Source organism: Arvicola amphibius, chromosome 8 (assembly GCF_903992535.2).
Source record: "Arvicola amphibius chromosome 8, mArvAmp1.2, whole genome shotgun sequence".
NCBI classification, from domain to species: Eukaryota; Metazoa; Chordata; class Mammalia; order Rodentia; family Cricetidae; genus Arvicola; species Arvicola amphibius.
In genome coordinates, this window is record NC_052054.1 from 84,547,973 (window position 1) to 84,570,239 (window position 22,267).

Genomic DNA, 22,267 nt, shown 5'->3' on the forward strand with positions numbered 1-22,267 from the left:
CAGGCAGTACTGATGGCAGACTGTTAAAGTGAAGCTTCAAGGAGACTTTAGGTCTGAGCACATGGACTGTGCTCACATCTCATGGAGTAGATGCTCAGTTAATACTTGGCCCTTCCAGAGTGTGGAGGAAAGCTTTAGCATTGTAGAGGAAAGCTTTAGCATTGTAGAACTTTCTGGAAGGGTTTCTAATCCACTTTTGAAGCTACATACATTTCTGCAAAAGTTGGAGGAGCTGGATACAGCTTCAGGAACATGGGATAAAGTAAGCCCATATTTACTCAGAGTCTGGTGGGTAGCTGAGGGGATGGGCCATCTGGACTAGCAAAGCCCCTAAGATCGGGTGTTATAAACCTTACAAGTAAATGAGATAAATGGTGCTTTGGGCCTGAGATCAGCATTTGTTTTTCTGGTGGCTTTTATTTTCTTGTGGCCACATTGTAAGCACTTTCGTGTAATTGCCATAGGAAGAAGCCAATTTCTAGTAAATATAAACCCTTGGTTACTGCTTAAAGTCTCTAGCTTGGACCAGTTCTTTTTGTTCGTTACAGTTCCATTTATTTTATTTTTTAAATTTTTTTAAAATATTTTATTTATTTATTATGTATACAATATTCTGTCTGTGTGTATGTCTGCGTGTATGCCTGGCCAGAAGAGGACACCAGACCTCATTACAGATGGTTGTGAGCCACCATGTGGTTGCTGGGAATTGAACTCAGGACCTTTGGAAGAGGAGGCAATGCTCTTAACCTCTGAGCCGTCTCTCCAGCCCCTATTTTTTTAATTTTTTATTTTGGAGTCAAGATCTTTATGTAGACCTAGCTGTGCTGGAACTCAACAGAGATTGACATGCCTTTGCTTTGAGATAGGGGCTCACATCCCAGGTTCATCTTCAGTCCATGGATCATCTGCCTCCAGCCTCTGTCCTGGGATCACAGGTATGGCAGGACTGGGGAGGGAACCCCACTGAGCCACACCCTGGGGAACCTTTCTCGCTGGTATCCTGGAACTGTCAGTTTTAGAAGCCAGCTCTGGGGGCAGGGCAGGTCCCTAGGACTATGAGACATTGTCAAGCAGAGAGGAGGACATGTGGTCTACCGTGGACCCAGCTGGGCCCTCTATGGCTTACAGCCTTGGGATGGAACTGGGTCAACAGACTTGTACTGGGGATGGTGGTGCGACAGACAAGTTGGTTGGGTAGCAGGCCCCTCCTTTGCCACCCTGCTGTATTAGGCAATGCTGCTAGCTGACATGCCCTATCTTTACTAGTATAAAAATGAAATCAGGGCCCAGAAGTTCTTACCAAATCCTTAGTGGTTCTGGTGTCTATTGCTTGGGAATCCTGGCAGCAGGTGACAGTGTTGCACTGACTGGCAGAATCCCTGGAGTGCAGTGAAAGTGTCTGGGAAAGGACTTCCCTGGTTCTCCCAGGCCAGGCCAAGGCAGAAGTCTAGGGCACAGGCCTGTGCTAACAAGACAGATTCCTAAAGCTGACACTTGGTGAGCCATCATCTCGGGCCACAGCTCTCATGCTATGAAGGAGTAAAGAAGAAGCTGAGTATTTAGAATTTAGAAAAGCTTTTATTGCAAATTCCATTCTGCATATTGATATTTTCTTTGAGAAGATATAAGTGAATCTTTCCTGAGCACATGGATATAAATGGCAGCAAGAAAATTGACTTGTGACTTTAGAACAAGATTCTTTTCAATCAGCACTCAGAATCAGCCATTTAAGCAAAGTCAAGGTTAGGGGTGTGATCTTGCAGATTAATAAAATGCTGCCCTCCCTTGGAAATGGCAGTGATAATTCTGGATCAAACGTGAGCTCCAGGATTTGATTGCTGAGCACTGCCTCTTGCTGTTGGGGTGCCATGAGCAGGCTGATGTCACAGAAGGGAAACAAGACCCGTGCCCAGCTGGCTCTACTTTGTGCCAGAGGAGGGCGTAAAGGCCTTGTCACAGCCCGCCATGCATGCTTCAATTTCTTCCACGGTCCGCGGTACACAGGTCAGCAGCTCTGTGCCACTGTTAGTCACTACAACGTCCTCCTCGATACGGACCTGCGCCATACAGACAGGATGCCATTATGACCATGCTGGCTTAATTTGTCACATTAGCAGTGCCAACCTGCTCCACCTGGGAGAAGCTGGCTGAGGGATGGGACTAGTCTTTGTGACGAGACAGACTGGTTTCAAAGCCTCTGGGGAAGACAGGGAGGCTCCTTTATGGCCCTCTGCTTGTACTGTGTGCTCACATGGAGCCTCTGGAACTGGGGGGCATTTTGAAGAATCTCTTCCTGTTGAGAGGCAAGGCATCTGTCTGGTGAGAGCAGTGGCTGGCCAGGCCTTAAACACCCACCGCCAACTGTCCTTCGACCTTTTCCTGAGGGACCAGTGGGGTGGTGGACATTCTGGGAATAAGAATGTGGGGTCCCCAGGTACTCACCCCACCAAAGTTGCGGAAGCGCTGCAGGACCTCATGGTTAAAGAAGCAGGCTTGGGCTGGGTCTGCCAGGGCCTGGTCCAAGAGGTGGTCGATAAAGTAGATTCCTGGCTCCACGGTCAGCACCATGCCTGGTTCCAGATGCCTTGCTGTGCGTAGGCTCCGCAAGCCAGGCTCATCAATGCGCTCTACACCCTGTGGAGCAAGAAAAGGTGGGGGAACCCAACTGAACATTCCAAGGCTGATTGGGATGTGCCAGCATTGAGAGGCAACCAGACAGGATTGGCTCCAGCCCCCTGGGTTATCCAGCTCAGTCTAACCACAGAAAGCCTCTGCCCTCTCTGCACACACCGTATTCAGGACATTTTGACCCTAGTGACCCTCAGGTCTGCCTTCAGGACATTGATAATGCACACATGCAGGCCAAGGTGCCAGGTAGCCCCACGGGGCTGGCTGGGTGTTTGGCTGCCCTCACTCAGGCCCTTCTGCAGGTCAGAAGCCAACCGGGAAAGCCAAAAAAGCTCTTAGGGGTTGAATGGCCTGCAGGGCCTTCCTGGTCTTTTCTTTCAGGCAGCTCAAGTGGAAACTGGACTGGTCCTGGCTCCTCCAGGCCAAGTCAGCCTTTTCAATAGAGGAAGGGACAGGTGTTGTCATCAAGACAGAACTGTTACCAGCACTGGTGTGTAAGTGCCTGCCTGTGTCTAGCCTACACCTGGGCCCTAGGAAATAGTGCTGTGCCATTGAGGGTGCTAGTGATGACTGCTGTCTGCTGAGGCTCTGTCTGCCCTGCTCCTCCAACTCCCTGAGGCACTCAGCTGGCCTATGGCCAGGGCCTCTGAGCAAGTGGGCAGCAAAGTAAGCGTTCTGGTCAGGATCTGAGTTTGCCTGCCCCACTTGTGGCTCCTCCAAGGACACCCAGCTGCTGGAGACGGAGCTGTCATTTCTGACTGTTTGGGGGCCAAGAACATCAGACTTCAATTAGTGGTTCACGTAAGGTAACCAGAAACAGGCTGGCTCAGCCTCCAAGGCTGGGCACAGCGAGGAGGGCTGTGACTGGGATTCTGTGAGGGTAGGGACAGCCATGTGACCTGGTGTGAGCAGGCCGGATGAAGGTGGTGATGAGGCACAAAGGGCCATGTGTCTTGTAGGTCATGTTCTGGAAGAACCGTGGCTGGCTACTGCCAGCCTTGCAACACTTGCCTCTGCATCAGCAGGCGTGGAGGCTGTGGGGAGGAGCACTTTTCTTTGGTGGAAGAAAGGGCTTTGTTTAGGTGAGAGGCACTTCTGTCAAGGGCAGGAGCCTGCTTCCTATCTGTGCCAGGCTTTTGTTCCAGAATTGTTTAGTTGCCACTGAAAGCCTGCACCTTCTGCTGCATCCCAAGTGCTTGTTCCTTCTCTAACCACGGCTGTGAACGCCTATGGAGGACCAAGGCCTGACCAGGTCACATCTCTTGGGTTTGTCTTTTTTGTGTGTGTATGGCACTGGAATTCAGAGACTTGAGCATGCTTGGCGAGTGTTCTGCCACCAAGCTTACACCCAGTAGGTCCATTCAGTCTGTCCCGCTCTATGGATGTGTAGGGGTACAGCTTCCTGCCACTCAGGAACGTTTTGAACCATTACTCCAGCGGGGATTTGGGGGGACTGAAGGATCTGCAGCGAGGCTAGAGGATATACTTGTCTGAGCCAAGGTTCCTGCAGAGCAGCTGCTCCTAGGGTCTGCTAGGTTGGGGGCCACAGGATGGTCTCCAATAGACATAGCTTAGCAGAGAATGGTGAGCTAGTCCAAGTGACCTGCAGCCAAGGGATGGGGATGCCAGCTATGCTAGGGGTGCCCATGTCTGCTGCTCTGCCTGGGCAGAGGGTTCAATGAGGCCTCAACTTGTACTGGACTCTGAGAAGAGACCCAGATGTGTCTGTAGGCCTGAAATAAAACAAATGACTTTTATAGGAAAAGCCATATTTTTTCCACAGTGTTTATCTGTCAGAAGAATAGACCGAGCACAAAGGGCTGCTTACTGGAAAAGATGAAAACAGTTTGCTGCCAATTTTCTTTGGTGGAAAAAAGAACTTTGGCGACTAATGAATAACGAACCTCAACTAACAATGTCTGGAAGGGCCTGCTTTTGGCTCCCTGCACACAATAGGATGGACAGAAATTAGGAAATTAAAACTGATTTTGTTTCTCCAAATTTAACTGTTTACACTTGAGAAAAAATAATTGAATAATAATGCTTCTCTTGAGCAATCCTCCCCTCCCCCAAATCTTCCTTAGTGCTTTCAAAATACCCCACAGCCAAGAGGCTGGGTCTAGTCTTGGCTAACTGGCTGGTGGGCCCCAGGGTGTGCACCAGTTGCACAATCCGCCCCCTGCACGGTGGGCACCAGGCCAGGCTGGGCAGCAGGAACAGGCCCTGAGGGGCTGTAGCCACCTGCCCAGTAGGGCTTCCCAGGAGCCCGCAGGCACCCACTGGGTGGTCCTTGGAGAGCTGGCAGTAAGAGGGAGAGGGAGCCCTGTCCGAAGATGCCCTTCAAGCCTTCCTCTCCTGCCAGTGGCCTGGGAGGCAGAGGGTGGGCGAGCTAGCCTGTAGGGAACTGGAAGGGGGTTTGCTGCTGAGCTCAGGGCTGAAGTAAGCTTGAATGAAGGACGTGGGCAGTTTAGTGTTAACTCTGTCCGTGAAACCTGGCTTCAGTTCTATATCTTTTGGGGAACCTTTGCACAGATACACCGCATGTGTCTTGAGGTCTGTGCAGCCACTGGGGAAGATCACTCATTGACCCACCCTGCTGTGTCCAGGACCCCAATTCCTTTGTGCGTCATAGGACGACCATCCCTCCTGTTTTCACTGTATCTCCAGAAACACTCCCCACCCTGCCAAAAAGCCCCTCTCCCTCCCCCAGTTCGGCCAGGCTGAGGGAGAGCAGTGTGCACACTGACCTCAGGGTAGCCTCCCACATCGTGCACATCTAGGCCAAGGAAGTGGCCGAGCCCATGTGGCATGAATACTGCTCCCAGGTGGACCTGGAGCATGGCATCCACACTGCCATGTAGGAGGCCAATCCGTGTCAGTTCCTCCAGGTGGATACGGTCAGCCAGCCGGTGCATATCAGGCCACCAGACACCTAGGATTTAAGAAGAGGCTGTGATAAGCCAGGGCTCTGCAGACCAAGGGGTAAGGACCCAGACTGCATCATCATACTACAGGACCAGCTTCTGCCACCCAAAGCCAGGGGTCTGGCCATGTCCTAAATGGCTCAGCCCCACAGGAGGCTTCGGAGCTTCAGCCTGGGAGAAGGCATCCTGCACACCCCAGAATGGCTGACTCAATCTGGAAGCTACTGTGGGGACAAAGGTTTCTGGGTGAAGGGACAGCTGGCGTGGCCTCACCCTCTGGTGGGCAGGGGTCTGGAACCATTTCCATGGTTGCCTGGATGTCTAAGCTTAGGCTGCTAATCAAACTCATCTCTGCCCTATGTTTCTTGGGCAAAGGTCCTGTGCTGGCTAGTTCTATGCCAACTTGACACAGGCTAGTTATCTGAGAGGAGAGAGCCTCCATAACGTTGTGCTGCAGGCAAGCCTATAGGGCATTTAAGTGATGACGGAAGGCCATTATGGATGGTGACACCTCTGGGCTGGTGGTCCTGGGTTTCATAAGAAAGCAGGCTAAGCCATAAGGAGCAAGCCAGTAAGCAGCACCCCTCCATGGCCTCCTCCTGCCTCCAGGTTCCTGGTCTGCTTAAATTTCTGCCTTAGCTTCCCTCAATGAACTGTTACATATAAGCCAGATAAACACCTTTCTCCCCAAGTTCCTTTGGGGGGGGGTGCTTCATCACAGCTGTAGAACCCCTAACTAAGACACCTCCCATGCATATAGCTTCAGGGGCCAGATGGGCTTCAAACAGCATCAGGAGCAGCCCTGCCTGCTATGGTGATCTCCAGTAAGACCACTAGACAAGGACCTAGGTCCAGGGGAGTCTTCTTCAGCTCTGATCTCATGAAGGTTGAGCCTAGGCCACAGGAGTGCAGCGGTCAGACAGTAGACAGCATTGACCTCCCAGTCAATTTTGAGTTTTGACCCCATGGGTGGAACATCAACCTTCAAAGGCCTCCCTGCTATCACATCACCCCACCCTTTGATGAGCAATGCTGTAAGGGAAGGCAGGAAATCCTAGGTGATTCAAGGCTCTATAGCAGTGGTTCTCAACCTGTGGGTCACAACCCCTTTGGCAGTCAACCCTTTCAAGGGGTCTCATTAGATATTTGTATTATGGTTCATAACAGTAGCAAAATTACAGTTATGAAGTAGCAATAAAAATAATCTTGGGGGGGGCTGGAGAGATGGCTCAGAGGTTAAGAGCATTGCCTGCTCTTCCAAAGGTCCTGAGTTCAATTCCCAGCAACCACATGGTGGCTCACAACCATCTGTAATGGGGTCTGGTGCCCTCTTCTGGCCTGCAGGCATACACACAGACAGAATATTGTATACATAATAAATAAATACTTTTTTAAAAAAATAATCTTGGGGTTGGGAGATCACCACAACATGAGGAACTGTATTAAAGGGTCTCAGCATCAGGAAGGCTGAGAACCACTGTTTTACCGGATAATGAACCAGAAAGGGCCAAGCCCGGAAGGTCAGATTGCTGAGCCTCCATGGCTGATAGCTGGTGAGCGGTCCCTTTCCTTGCCAGAGATGGACCCAGCAAGGCTGGCAGTACAGGGTCGTGCATAGGTGGTTCATAGGGTGCTGTTGTATGTATGGAGAGGTGGCAGAAGTTTGGCTCTGAGGTGGAGCCAGCCTTCCTAGGGTCTAGAATCTGCTACTGGGCAAGCCTGGGGAGCTTCTGGTTATTGCTGCCTCACATCTGGGGTCCTCTTAGACAACCCAGCCTACACCCTTGTGAGGGTTTTCTTCAACAGTTGACATTTCAAAAGTGGGGATCCATGATCCACAGGTGCTACCTCTGTCCAAGAGCCACAGAGCTGGCCCAGAGGGCGGGCTGGTCTGGCATCTCCAGCACAAGCCACTGATGACCTCTCACTTAAGACCAGCCAGAGCCTGGTTTCACACTCTGGCCACGGTGCTCTAGTTGTGAGTCAAATCTGCCTCACCTCTGGCTGCTATCCTCCTCCACCAGAGCCACTCCTGGAGGACTCTCCAGAGACCAGGTTACCTTCTGCTCGAGAAGCACACAAGATCTTCCCAAGTTACACTGGGGCCTGGGCCTTGGTTAAGCTATCCTTGCAAGGTGGTGGGGGGTATCCCAGCATCAAGTTACCTTCCTAAAGACATCCCCCATCCTTACTGCCGCCTCTTGTCCACTCCCTGACACAATTACTTCTCATGTATCTATGCCCGAATAGTGGTGTCCCCCATGATACCCCAAGTCTTGGCAGAACATGTAAGTCCATGTGCTCTTAGTTCAAGTCCTGCAAGTGTCAAAGGAGCTGTGCTTACTCAGCTTCTAGTCAGCCCAGCACAGGGAGTTTAGAAAAGGTTTTCCCTGAATGGGGTCCTTCCTTTGTCACCAAAAAAGAGCCTGCTTCAACCTCTCAGCCTAGCTAATGTCAATGGTGGGCTCACAGGCATGGCTGGAACCTTGACTGAGAGGGAGTATCAGGTAGACCCCATGCTTCATGGTGGCTCCTGGGGGACTACTGGTACCTGGCCAAACACAGGACCTGGGCCCCCATGGTGCTTGCTTGTACATCCGCAGATGCAAGATTGTAAGTGGAGGCTTTCTTTCTGCCTGTGTGTGGTTAGGTTATAACAGTTATTAAACCTCCAGTGACTTGGCCATGGCATCAGCCATGGGTGTTGTAACCACCACCCGTGCCTGGGGTGGGGCCCCTGAAGTGTGTGAAGGTTGCCATCCCCTAGCAAGACTGAGGCTGGGCACAAATCACTCCTGGGCTCCTTCCGCCTTTTCAGCCCATAGGCACCTTGAAAGCCCAGGTGCTGAGCTGGGAGACATCCCTGGATCCCCAGCAGGCCCATACTAGACATTAAAGCACCCTGGGTGAATGGTGCCTTGCTCTCCTACCTCATCCCATTCATGTTGCTAAACCTCACCCTGGCTTTCCGAAAACAGTATTATTCCTGGATACCTACCCACGCTCCTTCCATAGAACCCCTGCATACTGCTCAAAGGCTTTGGGGAGACTGGTAAGCCATGGTAGCGGCATCTTACTCCCCACTCCTGGGGGAGCAGCTAGACCAGGGTATCAATAGACAAGGCCATACCCCTCCCGTGGTCTCATCTATCTCCGGGTGTGCTTCCTATCTTCAGTCCTCTTCAAGCCCCTAGTCCCCCTCATCCTGGGCCTCTGAGGGACTTCCTCCAGGGAGTCCTCTCTGATTGTCCCTTCCTGGCCTACCAGAGCCAATTCATGACAGCACAGCAGAGCCTGGGTCCGAGGGCAGGATTCTAGCCTTGCTTTGTGCCCAGCACTTGTTAGGAGTGAGGAATAGGCAAAGCACTAGCCTTGCTTGTGGCTTTCTGCAGCCATGAAAGAAATACACTGTCCTGGATTCATGTGGGACCTGCACCCCACTGAGTTCAGGGGTGGGAAGGGTATCCTAGAGGTTAGCACCCACTTAATGACAAGAGCTCAGAGAGGTGACAGGTCCTGTGCCCCGGCTCTAGGATGGGTTTCTGCTGGCCCCCTGCTCCACCTGGCCTCCCTTACCAGCACTCCAGCGGGCCTGGAGCCTGCCCCTGCTGGAGCCAGGGAGGCCTCTTAGAGCTTCAGCAGCATCCATCACGGCCCCAGGCTTCCTGCCCAGTGTGTGACAGCCCTGGGGGGCTCCCCAGCCAAGCCAGGAAGGCAGCAGATCCCCCTCACCCACCCCTAGGCTACTTGGTCAGACAAAGAGCTCACTTCATCTGTGGACAATGGCCCTCACGGGATGGTTGATGTGGGAGCCAGGCCTGTGGGGTGTGGGAGCAAAGGCATAAAGCCCAGGTCTCAGGGCAGGCCCTGGGAGCTGCAGTGAGCTAGCTGCATGGCAGGCCAAGCTGGCATCAGGCCCAGGGCCTCTAGCCCAGCCCACCCTGCAGAGTCTACTTCAGGACCTTGGGGACTCATTCACCCTTCAGAGGGGCAGGAAGCAGTGTGTGTCCAGGCTGCAGGCGCCTTGATGCTGCTGATGAAGCGGAGGCGGAGCCGTCGTGTGCACACTTCCTGAAGCTCTTCCCTCCACACTCTGGGAGCACCCACGCAAATGCTTGGAGCTAGGCAGAGAGCAGGGAGCTTGCTCTCATCCTGCAGCCAGTGTGAGTGGTGAGCACTGGACCAAGATAGCCCTCCCAGGTCTGGCAAGGGGCACCACAGGGTAACATGAGGTCCCTGTACCACTAATGGCACAACCTCCATATTCCTCCCCATCTGTAGGGACAGTGGCCAGTAGGAAATCTTAGCCACTTCATCCTCCCCTGCCTGCCTGAGTAGGAGGGAGCCAGGAAAGGTGACCCCTTCTCCCGTCCCCACACAGGTCAACAGAAGACATATGGAATCAGCTGTGGTGGACACTGTGCCCCTCTCTACTCCACCTATGTTTCTCTCAGGCTCACTCTGCGAGCAGGAGTACTGCTGGTCACTGATTCACTGATAGCCAGCCCCTCCGCTTTCATGCTGCTACCCTACCTCTGCCCCAACGCATACCCCCCCACCCCCACAAACGGCAGGAGCCTGAAGCAGGACCAGAGTCAGGAGTGCTGGAGGAACAGGGCTGGCTCACACAGTTAGGACCACAGCAACCTTCGCCAATAGCAGCTCAAGGCGGGTGTTGTGGGGCAGAGTGGCTGGGCAGCAGAAGGAGAAATGGTGGGTACCGGGAGGTGACTGAACCAATGAAGGCCGGCAGGACTGAAACTTCAAGACCTGGCTGGGTGTGGTGGCACGCACCTTTAATCCTAAAGTGGGCAGTCTGCACAGTGTGGGCCGCTGGCCCTGAGACTCCACTGCCAGTAGCCAGCACGGGTGGGCAGTGTTCTCCCATGCTAGCACAGCCTGTCCACACTCCTGCAGACTCTCCAGTGACCTCTCTGGCAAAACTCACCTCCCACCCTTGCTCTCTGAGTGACAGAGACTGCTCCTCCTTTTGGCCCAGGACAAGGAGCCAAGGCCTGCATTCTTCAATCCCCTGGGGCTGCAGCTGCTGGTCCATGTGTGTTCTGACATTCTCGTTCCTGCCTTTCCCCTGGGCGTCCTTGTGTGATTTCCTGCCTGTCTTTATTTACTCTTCCTTGGAAGGTCTCAGGAAGCAGCCGGGCAGTCTCAGCAGGGCGTTTGTCTTGGCTCAGAAGCTAAACCCACATACCAGGGGCAATTCCACTGAGATGGGCCGGGGGCTGGCTAGCCACTGCCAATTCACCACTATGGTGAGGCGATCTGTCCCTATCTGCTGAGCAGCTCTCTGTGACCACAGGACTCTGAACCCTGGAGGCCAGCCTACACTGTGTGACCAGACAAGAGTCTAACTCTGCTCTAGTCAACCCTCAGAGTGTCATAATCTGTGGGAAACAGCTGGAGCTCTCTTCCACTCTCCCACAGGGTGTCTTCAAGCCACCAGCATGGACTTACCTAGGCAAGCCAGATCTGTGCCTCCAGGAGCCCAGCCTTGACAAGAATGGGACTTTTGGGAGGCTCTGCCTCATGTGTCTGCAGGGGTGGACTCAGAGGAACTGGGTCTGGATGTTCCAGCCTAGTGGCTGCCCCAAATAGTTCACATAGCCAGGGAAGCTGACCAGGTGGGTGTGGACATCTGGCCAGCGGCCTCCCGGAGTACCAAGTGGGGAGTGGCTTTGTAAGCCTGGCCACTTTCTGGACAATTGGAGTGGGCTGAGGGAGCCTACTGTGGTGGCCAAACTGCTATGGCCATAATGCTCGGTGCCAACAGGCATTACAGTGGCCGAGACTCAGGTAGCATGGACGAATGAAGCTTGGCACTCTCAGGTGAGCAGATGGAGAGACACTGCGTGCCGACAGGCAGGATGCCCTCTCCAATTTGCTCCTCTTGCATCCAGTCCTCTGAGGCCTAGCCCCTCCTCCAGCCTCCACTGTGGCATGTGGCAGACCATCCCAGGCCCTTCTTCTGTGGCGGCGGGGGTGGGGGTGGGGAGGCACAGGGTTCACTCCGCGGCTCCCATGATGATGATCCCGCTGCTTTATCATCATGACACATGAAGGTGACTGGGCTGAGGTTGGCCTTGGGGCTCTTACACAGCAAGGTCTGCCTCACCGATGAGAGCAGCCTTTTCTGGCCCAACACCTGCATTCCACCCTGCCTGGAGAGGTTTGAAGACACTAACCAATGTGACGGGGCCACCGTCAGCTCAGCTCACTTAAAGACACCATTGTCTGCAGAGAACGGCTTGAGGTCAGCATCACAGATGCTGGACTGTGCCCAGTGGAGGGTCCTCAGGAGGAAGATGGCCCAGTCTCTTGGGGGTAGTGACAGCAGTACACATCATGGGAGACAACAGTCGACCCCACCTTCTAGCCAAAACTGTACACTTTTGAATACTGATCATTTAAATGACATAATATTCAAAATGAGCAAAAATGCTCACCTGTGGTGTAAAGATAGGAGGCTATGTACCCCCTTAGGTGGCTGCTCCGCTGACTTCAGTTTTAAAAGGGGGTATAGCAAACATACTCCCCAGCTCCTGCTCCCTCCAGTGGCTCAATTACAGACCTTGAGAGTCCAGGTTCTTACACTGTTCTTTGATTGAAACAGCCTGGAGGGCCACAGTGCCCTGTGCGGGTCTGACTTCCCCTTGCCTTGGCATTGCCTTGTCTACTGCTCAGGGGGGCTGTTGCTTTTAGCAGCTTGCTGTGCCCTGCAGCAGCCCAGTGAGCCAGTCAGTACTGCTGCCCATAGGAAGGCTTTACTCTCAGATTTTCCTAGTCTTCCTTCCGGGGCATACTGACTTTCTGTCTTTGGACTCATCCATCTGTCAAGCTCTGGTCCTGCATACTGAGTGAGGGTATGGGGCTGTAGCGTTGGGTTCTGGCTACAGGGTCCCACTGCAGCTACACTCTCCTGCAGCTCCTGGTCTCTGTAGGAGCTCCTAGGGCTACACTGGGGGCCTCTTCTGAAAATGACTGGTGTCGATGGTTCCTCCACTACTTAACAGGGCCCTGAGATCACAATGTAAATCATTCCAGCAATGGGCCATGGGGTCACAGGGGACTGTTTAGCCAAATGCTGAGCCATCAAGTTCTGGGCCACAGCATGCCACATCACGGGGTTTTACAGCTCTGGAGACCAAGATCATCTCCCCTCCCCACCCCTCTCTCATCAAGGAACCATGGAGATGAGCAAATCTGGCCACCAGAGTCCTTAGAAATACTTCAAAAAAATCCAGTTTTCAGGCCTCCCATGAGCCCCCGTGACCCCTGAAGCTCCTACTTAGCACCTCCAGATCACAGAAGAGTGGGATGGCTGCTGCCAGCTCCCTGGCCCTTAACGTAGATGCCAGGGACCAGAGCTGGCTAAGCCTGCCCTAGAGTGGGCTCTGGTAGCATGGGGAGCTACCCTGGCCAGGTGGAGTACAAGAAAATTGCAGGGCAGAAGCCCGGCTCACAACCAGCATGCTGCTGGGCTGGGCTTGTATTCTAGATGCCTTGGACCCTCACTGTGTTGCTGCCTTCTGCATAGTGGTCCTCACATGGTGTAGGGAGATGCCTGGGTTCTAGAAAAGGCTTGCGCTGCCACTGCTCAGCTGCTTCTTTAGGATGAGGGAGGTGGATAGGGACAGAGGAGCGGGGTTTGGGATTGGACAATACTCTGAGCTAGCATCACAACTTATCATTTCAGCCCTAAGTTGGGGTCTGCATAGCCAGGACAGGCCATTCTACCTCTCTGAGTCTGTGACTCCCCAACAACCTAACCCTGCTGGCGAGGACTCTGCTGCTTACAAGTGAAGATGCAGAGGCTTCGGTGGGACACCTGTGCCAGGGCTGGTGTGGGTGGACCACCAGGTGGGAGACAGGTGGGGAAAGCTGCCCCATGACTAGATGGAGCCTGGCTGCAGCAAAGAGACTTTTAGGTGGTACCCAGTAGCCATGTGTCCATGGAGGGCCCAGCTTGCGGGGGTGGGGGATATAAGGGGAATGACTGGTACCTGAAAGCTGTGTTCAGGATGTGGGGAACCTAAAACCCACAGGGTGGGCTCAAAGAGAATTCAGCAGAGCCACACATAGCCCTAAATGTTCCCTTTACATGGAGGTACTTGTACTAGGCGGGGCTCCCGTGCTGCAGGCAAAAGAGCAAATGCCAGAGCTGTGGCTCAGTGCTGCGAGCTTCTAATCCCACATCTCAGCACTATGGGGTGGGGAGGGGGTAGTACATGGAAAAGGCCCAGGCAGTGGCCATACAGTGAAGTGGGGAGGGGCAGCTGGCTCCATGGAGAGGACACCAGGCCCAATACCACCACTGCAGCAGGGACAATGACCACAGCAAGTAACAAACTCGCGTTTGGCAGTCTCAGGTGCTTTCTACCACTCTGCTTAACTCGAACAGGTGCTGCCTCACATGCAGACAAAACAACAATCCCAAGGGGGAGCTTCATGACTCAAGGTCATGGCCTGAGTGAGGTCAGAGCTTGCTCTGGGGTTCAACCAGTATCCAAAGCTGGCCTGGACCTTCCTCAAGTGGACTCTGTTTTGGTCAGGGGAGGGAACATGTTGATGTTCCAATGACCAGTGTGGGTGGAAGGATGTGTAGGGAGATGGGGTTGGATGGGCCATGGGGTCACAAAGGGTTGAACTTCCAGAGCCAGCTCTGTCCCTGACTAGTGGTCAGCCTGTGCCCTCTGGGGGTTATGGGGGCTCACACCACCTGGACTCGAACTGGCCAAGCATGTGGAGCAGATGTAGACAGATTTCATGTCTGCTGCCTGTGGGTGCCTGTCACTCAGTTCGTCCCTCCAGTACCCCCCCTTCGCCCCCCGCTGCAGGGCAGCTCCTCAGCAGCCCCGCCCTCCTGTCCCTCACCTGGTTTCATAGTGCTCATGACAGTTCTGCAGCTCTTCAGCACCGCCTCATAGATGGCCTTCTGGTCCTCTGTGAACTTGCCATTGGCCGGGAAGGAGCAGGTGATGTCAGAAGCGAAGCAGTAGTACTCTCCACCCATGTCAAACAGACTGCAGGGACGGGCTTTGTGAGGCCGGCGGGAAGATGCTTACAGGTGCCAACCCCCACCCTCCTTTCTTTCTGCTGGAGATGGGGCGGGCTTTGTGAGGCGGGCGGGCAGACGCTCACGGTGCCACCCCCCACCCTCTGCTCTTTCTGCTGGGGGCTGGTGTAGCAGGTTCCTTTCCAACAGAAGAGCACGACGCAGGGACCTAGGCCCAGTGGTGCCGGCCTGTCACCTCAGCGACTTGAGAGGTGGAGTGCTCAGAGGCAGAAGCAGGCCATCTCAAAGTGAGTTCCAGAAAAAAAAAAAATCTCCAAGATCTGCCTGGGCTACAGAGCAAGTTCAAAGTTAGCCTGCTCTTAGAAAGAGCAGAAAGAGCGCTGGGGATGGCACTTAGTAGACGGCACTGGCCTGCACACATGATCCCAGGCTCAACCTCCAGAACCACAGAAAGAAAGATGGGAGAAGAAGGAGGGAAGGAGGAGAGAGAGGGAGGGGGAACGGGCTCAGCCTGTCCAGGAAAGGCAAAAGGAAACTGGCACCAGCAGCTTTAGTTGTGGGGACCCATTCAGAGCAGTGGGAGAGACCCATGGGAGATGGCTGGGTCTCCAGATTCCCACATGCTAGCTGCCTTCCATATGAGCATGCCAAGAGACTCCCCACTGCCACCTGGCTTGCCCAGTGGGTTGAGCGGCACCAGGCCTTTCTGACAGGCCCACAGTGCTCAGGAGGAACCAGCAGGTGCCGGCGCCTCAGGCACTGCTCTGCTGTCTGGCATCATCTGCTCAGGTAGGGCAGATGTGTCTGGGCCGCATCTGAGGGGGGCAGAGGAAACGTCAGATGTGTGGAGCTTATTTAGCACTGCTTTCCTGGGGGCTGACAGAGGTGCTGTCATGTGGTCCCCAGGTGGGTGGCTGTGCAGGCTGAGGCGGTAGAGAGGACTTGCCGGAGCCTTGAGCCAGCAGAGGCTGGACAATGGTAGGAAACAGCTGGGCCTGCCGAGTCAGGACCATGGAGCCACCCTTCTGGATACCGTGTCATGGCTCCTGGTATAGCAGAACCCACAGCGGGCCACGGGGCCCAACAATGGGGACAGCTAAGAATTCTGCCCTGTGCACCATCTGGGATAGAGCAAGAAGGTGACCTGTGGATTCTGGCCTGGCTTTGCGGATAAAGATCCATCTCCCATGGTATGGAGTCACCCCAGAATGACAGAGTGTGACTAAGGCAAGGGGGTGTACACACAGGGCACCCCTTCCCAACCTGCCCCAGTCCAGCACCCCCAGGAAGGTCCTGCAACAGACATAGAGCAAGGGCCTATTCCTGGGATCATGACATTAATCCCAGTCAAACTGGCTGAGGGACCATGGTCCAGCCTTCCTGCACCAATAGAGGCTAGCTGTGCTTAGTGTGGTGGGGGTGGCCATGTCCATCTGCAGCCAGACGCATGCTGGCCAGTCTGAGCCCAGGGCATATCTGTGGCTTTCTTTATGAGGCCCTTGCACCCAAATCCTACTCTGACGGTAACCACAGACATTCCAGAAGCTGCCTGTGTGCTAGTGTTGAGAGACAGAGCCAGGGGGCAGGGTGGGCCCCTGGCCCTGCATGGAGTGCATGCATTCTGGCCACATGGCTTGCCAGACAGTACCAGCTACCACACAGCAGCTGATTTTAAAGGAAAAACGCAAATGCCCAGGATGCCTGAATCCAAAGTCCTCAACGGGGCACTTTTTAATCTCCTGACTCCTGGTTGCAAAACACCATAAACGAACGGGTCAACAGTACGGAAGGCAAAGCATAGATAACATATCAGGTGATTCCTGGGGGTGGGCAAAGGCACCCCCCTCACACACACACAGTGTGACAGGGAACTTTGGCTTGGGTCAAAGTCTCTGGGGACCCTGTGTGGAACAGACTCAAGAGACCTGGGCCTCACTTCAGGAGAAACCACCCAGCTCAGTTACAAAGCGGTCCATGAAACTCGAGACACACCCAGGCATCTGCTCCCTGGGGTGCTCTGTGGCCCTCGGGGCCAGAAACTGCCTGCAGGTTAACTCCTGTGTAGTATACGCTCTCAGAACCAGCCTAGAGGGTGAAGCTCCAGATGGAAGGGAAACTGAGGCTGTGAACACAGGCCCAGCAACGCCTGCAGTTGAAGGGAGGGAAACATTTCAGTCACCTTGTTTTGCCTCTGCCACTCAGCCTTTGGGACCTCATTTCTCCATCTTTAAAATGGGCAGGGGACCCTTGCAAGCTGCAGGTGTGCAGGGGCTCAGAGCCCGTGCAGGCAGCAGTGGGGACGGAGCTGCAAAGGGTCCAGCCTCGGGTTGCTGAAAGAACACTTATTTGACCTTCCCGGACTCAGTAAGGGAAACAATGCTTCGTGGTTTGGTGGGCTGGAGCATCTGAGAAGACATGGCCTGGCAGACAGGACAGGGTCGGTCAGACATGTGGAGACACTCATTCCTGGGAGGTGCCACATAAAGGGTGACCTGCAGTCGCCCCGGGGGAAGAGGGCGCTACTGGTGCTAGTCTAAAGGAAAAACAGAAATGAACTATTTTTAAAAACCAGGAAGCTCACAAGATGACACAAAATGCTAGAATCATCTAGAATGGGACAAAACAAGATTCTTGGGGGGCACAGCAGACTGAGCCAAATTCTCCAAACCTTCCCCCAGAGATGGCATGACGGGTACTCTGATTTCTTCAGCCAGCCGAGCTCTCTCCACAGTTTCTAAAGGCCTCAACTCTATTTTTTGTTAAAATCATCCACTTTCTGGAGAAGGAAGTATACACCCCACCAGCCAGCTCCATCCTGCCCGGCGACGCTTGGGACAGGCTGGAGTCTATTTTTGTGTTCTCAGTTCCCCATATTTTCTGCCTTCTTTTCTGCTGTTGTTTATTGTTTTTAAATCCTCCCTCAGTGCTTTCCCATGCATAAGTGATTCCGATTCGAGCCATTTGGAATCCAGGGATGAAAGCCATCGTTCTTACAAATCATCTCCCTCCAGTTCTGTCTACTGCGCCGGCCCTTTCCATGCAGAACTAGTATGATGGAGAATTCGGTCATTCTTGGCTCAGTCGAGAATGCAAGATCTCCCCTTCCTGGCTGTGTAGGGACAACCACCAGGGACACCTCCATCACTGGCCGAGTGGGTCTGTGTGATAATCTGAGACATCTGGGAGATGACATGTCTCCAAGCAATGTGCTGGCGAATCCTCCCCACATGTGTTCCTATGGCTGTGGTCCTGGCTGGGATGAACGTTCTGTCTTCCTCTGGCTCTTCATGGGGCAGCGCCAGGCCTGGGCTACCTGCCACCATTGGCCCACCCAGACCCTCTCCAGGTCCTGCTTAACTCCCTTAGGCCCTGTGCAGGGACAAGCCAGCCCACAGGCAGAAGGCCTCCAAGGGAAATGCTGCGATGTTTATACAAGGGCCACTTTGTACTCAGCTTGCAGCCTCATTTTAATCTGAGTATGCAACACACACTCGGCTGCTTCTCACCCAAGACTGACATCTTCCATGCATGTGTGCTAAGCATGCTTGCTTTGTACAGTCTGCATGCCAGGCTGGAGGGAGAGGCAGAGGGAGAGAGACGGGTTCTGCACAGACCTCAGCAGAGGATGGAACAGGACAGTAGCCAGCCATGTTCTCTCTGCAGCAGGATGGCCACAGTGGGCACCCCCTTCCCAGTTCACAGGTCAGCTGCCCACTCTCGGCTTACCAGCAGGTCTCTGTGCATGGCAGCCTCCGGGAACGGCCAGCAGCAGCAGCAGAGCCGTTCTTAGTGCTCCCCTTGGTTACAGGTTGACCCATGTAAGGGACCTTTTCCTACAGACTCCTTGGGCCAGCTGCTCCTCGGGGTCTAAGTAGGCAGGGATGGTCCCCCGCGCCAGCAGCAGGTCTGCATCCCTAAGGCCCAGACCTACAAATCTCTGATGTACACGCTAATGAGAACAGTCCCTTGCTGGGGTCCCTCTATGTTCAGAGAACTGGCACTGCCCTCCAAGGGATGCCACTAAGGTACAGAACACTAGTGCCAGGGCCGAGTGCCAAGGAGAGAGGACCATCCTGTAGCCTGAACCAGCTGCTGCCTGCCTCAGCCTTACGGGCCTAGGGTTGGGCACCAGGGTGGTGGCTGCTGTGGGTGGGTGGGGGACAGCACCAGGACAGTGGCTGCTGTGGGGGGGTGTGGAGGGCCAGCACCAGGACAGTGGCTGCTGTGTTGCAGGGGAGCCAGCACCAGGATAGTGGCTGCTGTGTTGGGGGGGAGCCAGCTCCAGGACAGTGGCTGCTGTGTTGGGGGGAGCCAGCACCAGGATAGTGGCTGCTGTGTTGGGGGGGAGCCAGCTCCAGGACAGTGGCTGCTGTGTTAGGGGGGAGCCAGCACCAGGACAGTAGCTGCTGTGGAGGGCCAGCAACAGGTCAGTGGCTGCTGGGGCGGGGGGGATCAGCAGTCACCATCACGCAGATGGCACATGCTTCATTTTACTTTTTTGGTGACCAGTGTCTTGTGATGTCTGTGAGCACTCGGGCTGTCTAGACTAGCACTTTTTAAACCATGGGTTGTGACGTCAATGGAGTGGGTGCGGTCATAAAGTAGTGACAAACTAAACAGAAGGGACAGGAAGCACGTGGGGAGGGCATCTGCTTATGGCCAGGAGGCATATCTGCAAATATGAGCCCTAGTTAGAAAGCTAATGGTCTCCTGCAATGGGACATGGAAAGCCTCGGCCAACTCATCTGGACAGACAGCTGGCTATGGGGGCTATGTTTGCAGGAGAGATCACTTGCCCCAAAGGCTGCTATATCTTCCAATATGAAATGCTCTGGATGAGGCCCCCTAGTGGCCACCAAGCGTCCCTTTAAAACTAGCAAGGCTGGGGAAGGGCTATGAAATGAGCCTACAGCAGGGAGCTAGCTGCAGACGACGTGCAGACGACAGTCTCTAAAGCCGACTGGAATCCTAGGCACAGATAACGTGGAGCGTGGAGCCACCCTCAGCCCTTACTCCACGCCTTCTGCAGCAGGGGAAGAGCCTCGGGCACAGACTCACCCTACCTAGGGGCCACACCTGGCAGCCAGATACACAACCAGAATAGGCACAACCCAGTGCAGGGCTCAAGTGATGTGGGGTCTGCTAAGGCCCTTGGTATCTGCAGCCCAGGGGTAAGGACTGGTAAACCTGAGATGGCAACAGCTATGTGAGTCAGCCTGGATGCCACCCCGGCTCCAGCTGTGACCCAGACAGAGGGTCAGCAGCACAGTTCTGGGTACCTTTAAGTACTAACTGTTCTGGGATGAAACCACCCTCATTTCTCTGGGTTTTGGTGACCTCTATACATGGCCATTATCAGAGCAGGGAGACAGATGAGGCCGGAGGCCACAGCAGGGGTGGAGTGGGAGGGTGCACTGGCAAGCAGCTAAGCACAAGGTTAGGGATGGGCCTGTCCCTAGCTGGGCTGCAGGCCCATCTCCCACACCCCAGGGCAGCACAGCAAACCGCAACCCAGAAAGAGGCCTGGCCAAGTCCTGAGGCTACACTGCCCTCTTCTGGCCAGCGCTGGAAAGCCTTGCACACGATCTGTGAGCCACCACCTGTACTTGGGAGACCCGGACCTGAAGCACGCGTGCACCTGTACTCTGATAGGTTTGCAGAGGAGTCACGGCTCCTAGCTTCCCCTCTTACTATAGGCTGGCAGGTAGCTGAGGAGGCATGCCCCATCTACTTCCTGAATCAGAACCCCCACTGGGGACACATCCTCTGCCATGTGGGGTGAACAGCTCAGCTGGAGAGTCTTGTACAAGAATGACACAACCTGGGATGCCCTCTTCCCAGTGGACTTAGGCATGGATGGTGGTTTTCCTGTTGACCCAGGTGCAGCCCTTATCTGTCTGTGAGCCGGCTCAGAGGGGTATTTAAGGACCACTCCTTACCCTGAGCCAGTGACTTCCCTGTTTCTCTAGATGTGCTCACAGCCACCTGCTTGGAGCTAGATGCAGTGGGAAGCATCTTCTGTGGCTGCCCACTCAGGAAGGGCCTCGGGTGACCTTTTTCAACACCACCCTTTATGTGAACATGCTGGAAGCATCGACTAACAAGACCGCCACACTTGGCAGCCCTTTCGTCAAAGCCCTGCCTGCTTGCCTTGAAGAAGGAAACAAGTTGCAGCTGATGTTTCCTGCAGGACAGTGACCTGACCAGCGGGGTCATGGGACTCCAGGGACACAGCCGGAAGGCGCTCCGGGAGCCAATACGAAAACTCCAAGAGGCTCAACAGCCGCAGGCTCTGCACAGTCCTCCTGGCTCTGCACTGAGAGAGGTCCAGACATCTGAAGCCACACATGTCCCCACTCCTTCCCTGGGATCCACACAGAGCAGCTGGCTGTGGGGCCTGGGAGCACTGGCTAGGATGTGGGATGGCCTGCAGGACTTGGCTGACAGGCTTGATATACAGCACAGACCAGACTGGGCAACATCTAGACCTCACGGGTCAGGACTATGGCCCATAGTGGCTGGAAGTGGCCTTAGCTGGCTTTCAGCCCCACCTAAGGTTAACACAAGTAGGCAGCAGTGGTGCATGCCTGCAATCCGAGCACTTGGGAGACCACTGCTATACATCAGGGCCAGCCTGGGCTACAGTGCGAGATCCTAGTTCAGCTATTTTAAAAAAGCAGTTGCCTGAATAAAGGAGGCCTGATTTGTACTCTGCCCTGGCCCCGGGCTGGAAAATGCTCTTCGGAGACGCAGAAAGCAGGGAGATGTCCAGCCTGTTTGGCTTTGCAGTTTGGTTTCAGCATTCACCAGCACCCGACTCCTTGGAGTCAGTGCTTTAATACCCCATAGACGGATTGAAAAACTGCAGTGGGAGCGGGGAGCCTCTGTGCTCAGGATCATACAACACGGCTCCCGGTGCACTTATGTGGATATGTGCTGAGAAGTGTGGGTGTACTCACTGCTGGGACTACTGAAAGAGACTCGAAGGTCTGACTGTCACTCAGCATCTCCTCTCCTCACTGCTCTGGACGAGCTCTGACTCCCCAAATAGCCCTATTACTGTTAAATTATCTTTCATGTCAAAAGCTTGGTAGAGCCCGGAGTGCACCCCTGTGCTCGATGCCTGAAACACATGCTCTGTCTCAGGTGGCACTCAGCTTTGGGACAGACTCCATTCTAGACACATATTCTGGTCCCCTACCTTATGATGAAGGGCTGTGGCTTTATGTTGGGATAACAGTGTGATTTATTATTTACCAAACGCACTAGGTGCTTGGCAGATCAATTTCAATAAAAACAATGGATTATAAATGCCGCCAGCAATCTGGCAGTAGCAGTAATCAACAAAACATGTTCTAAATGCTGCATAATAAATTGACTATAATAAACTCATAATGATTCCACTGGCTACATTTCAAAGTTAGCACTAGAAAAACAAAATCACCAATTTGAGTTTGGCATGGACATCCACGAGGTTTCTCAGCTCACTCCTGTTCGCAGCTGTATCCAGAGGCACAGGTGCCACACGCTGCCCATGAGGACTGAGCTCACAGCGGCTGGGCCATATAGAGGCCTTTGGGACACAAGTATCCTCACTGGCCCCTACCCATCTCTGGGATCCCCAGGAATGCAGGTAGGGCTGGTGTTTTCACAGGGAAAGATCCCCTTTTGGACAGAGAGAGTA

The 22,267-nt window shown here is 54.1% G+C and overlaps 1 protein-coding gene across 1 annotated transcript in view; it reads right to left on the reverse strand.

Annotated features, from left to right (window-relative positions):
- Window positions 1-1,558: 1,558 nt before the first annotated feature.
- Window positions 1,559-22,267, reverse strand: part of Pepd (peptidase D) — a 138,618-nt gene continuing 117,909 nt past the window's right edge. Inside the window, exons 13-16 of the mRNA XM_038338430.1 lie at window positions 14,442-14,590; window positions 5,376-5,560; window positions 2,443-2,634; window positions 1,559-2,057 (exon numbers count right to left, since the gene is read on the reverse strand). Of these exons, the coding sequence (XP_038194358.1) occupies window positions 1,920-2,057; window positions 2,443-2,634; window positions 5,376-5,560; window positions 14,442-14,590 (664 nt within the window). The 3' untranslated portion in view covers window positions 1,559-1,919. The remainder of the gene's footprint in view (window positions 2,058-2,442; window positions 2,635-5,375; window positions 5,561-14,441; window positions 14,591-22,267) is intronic.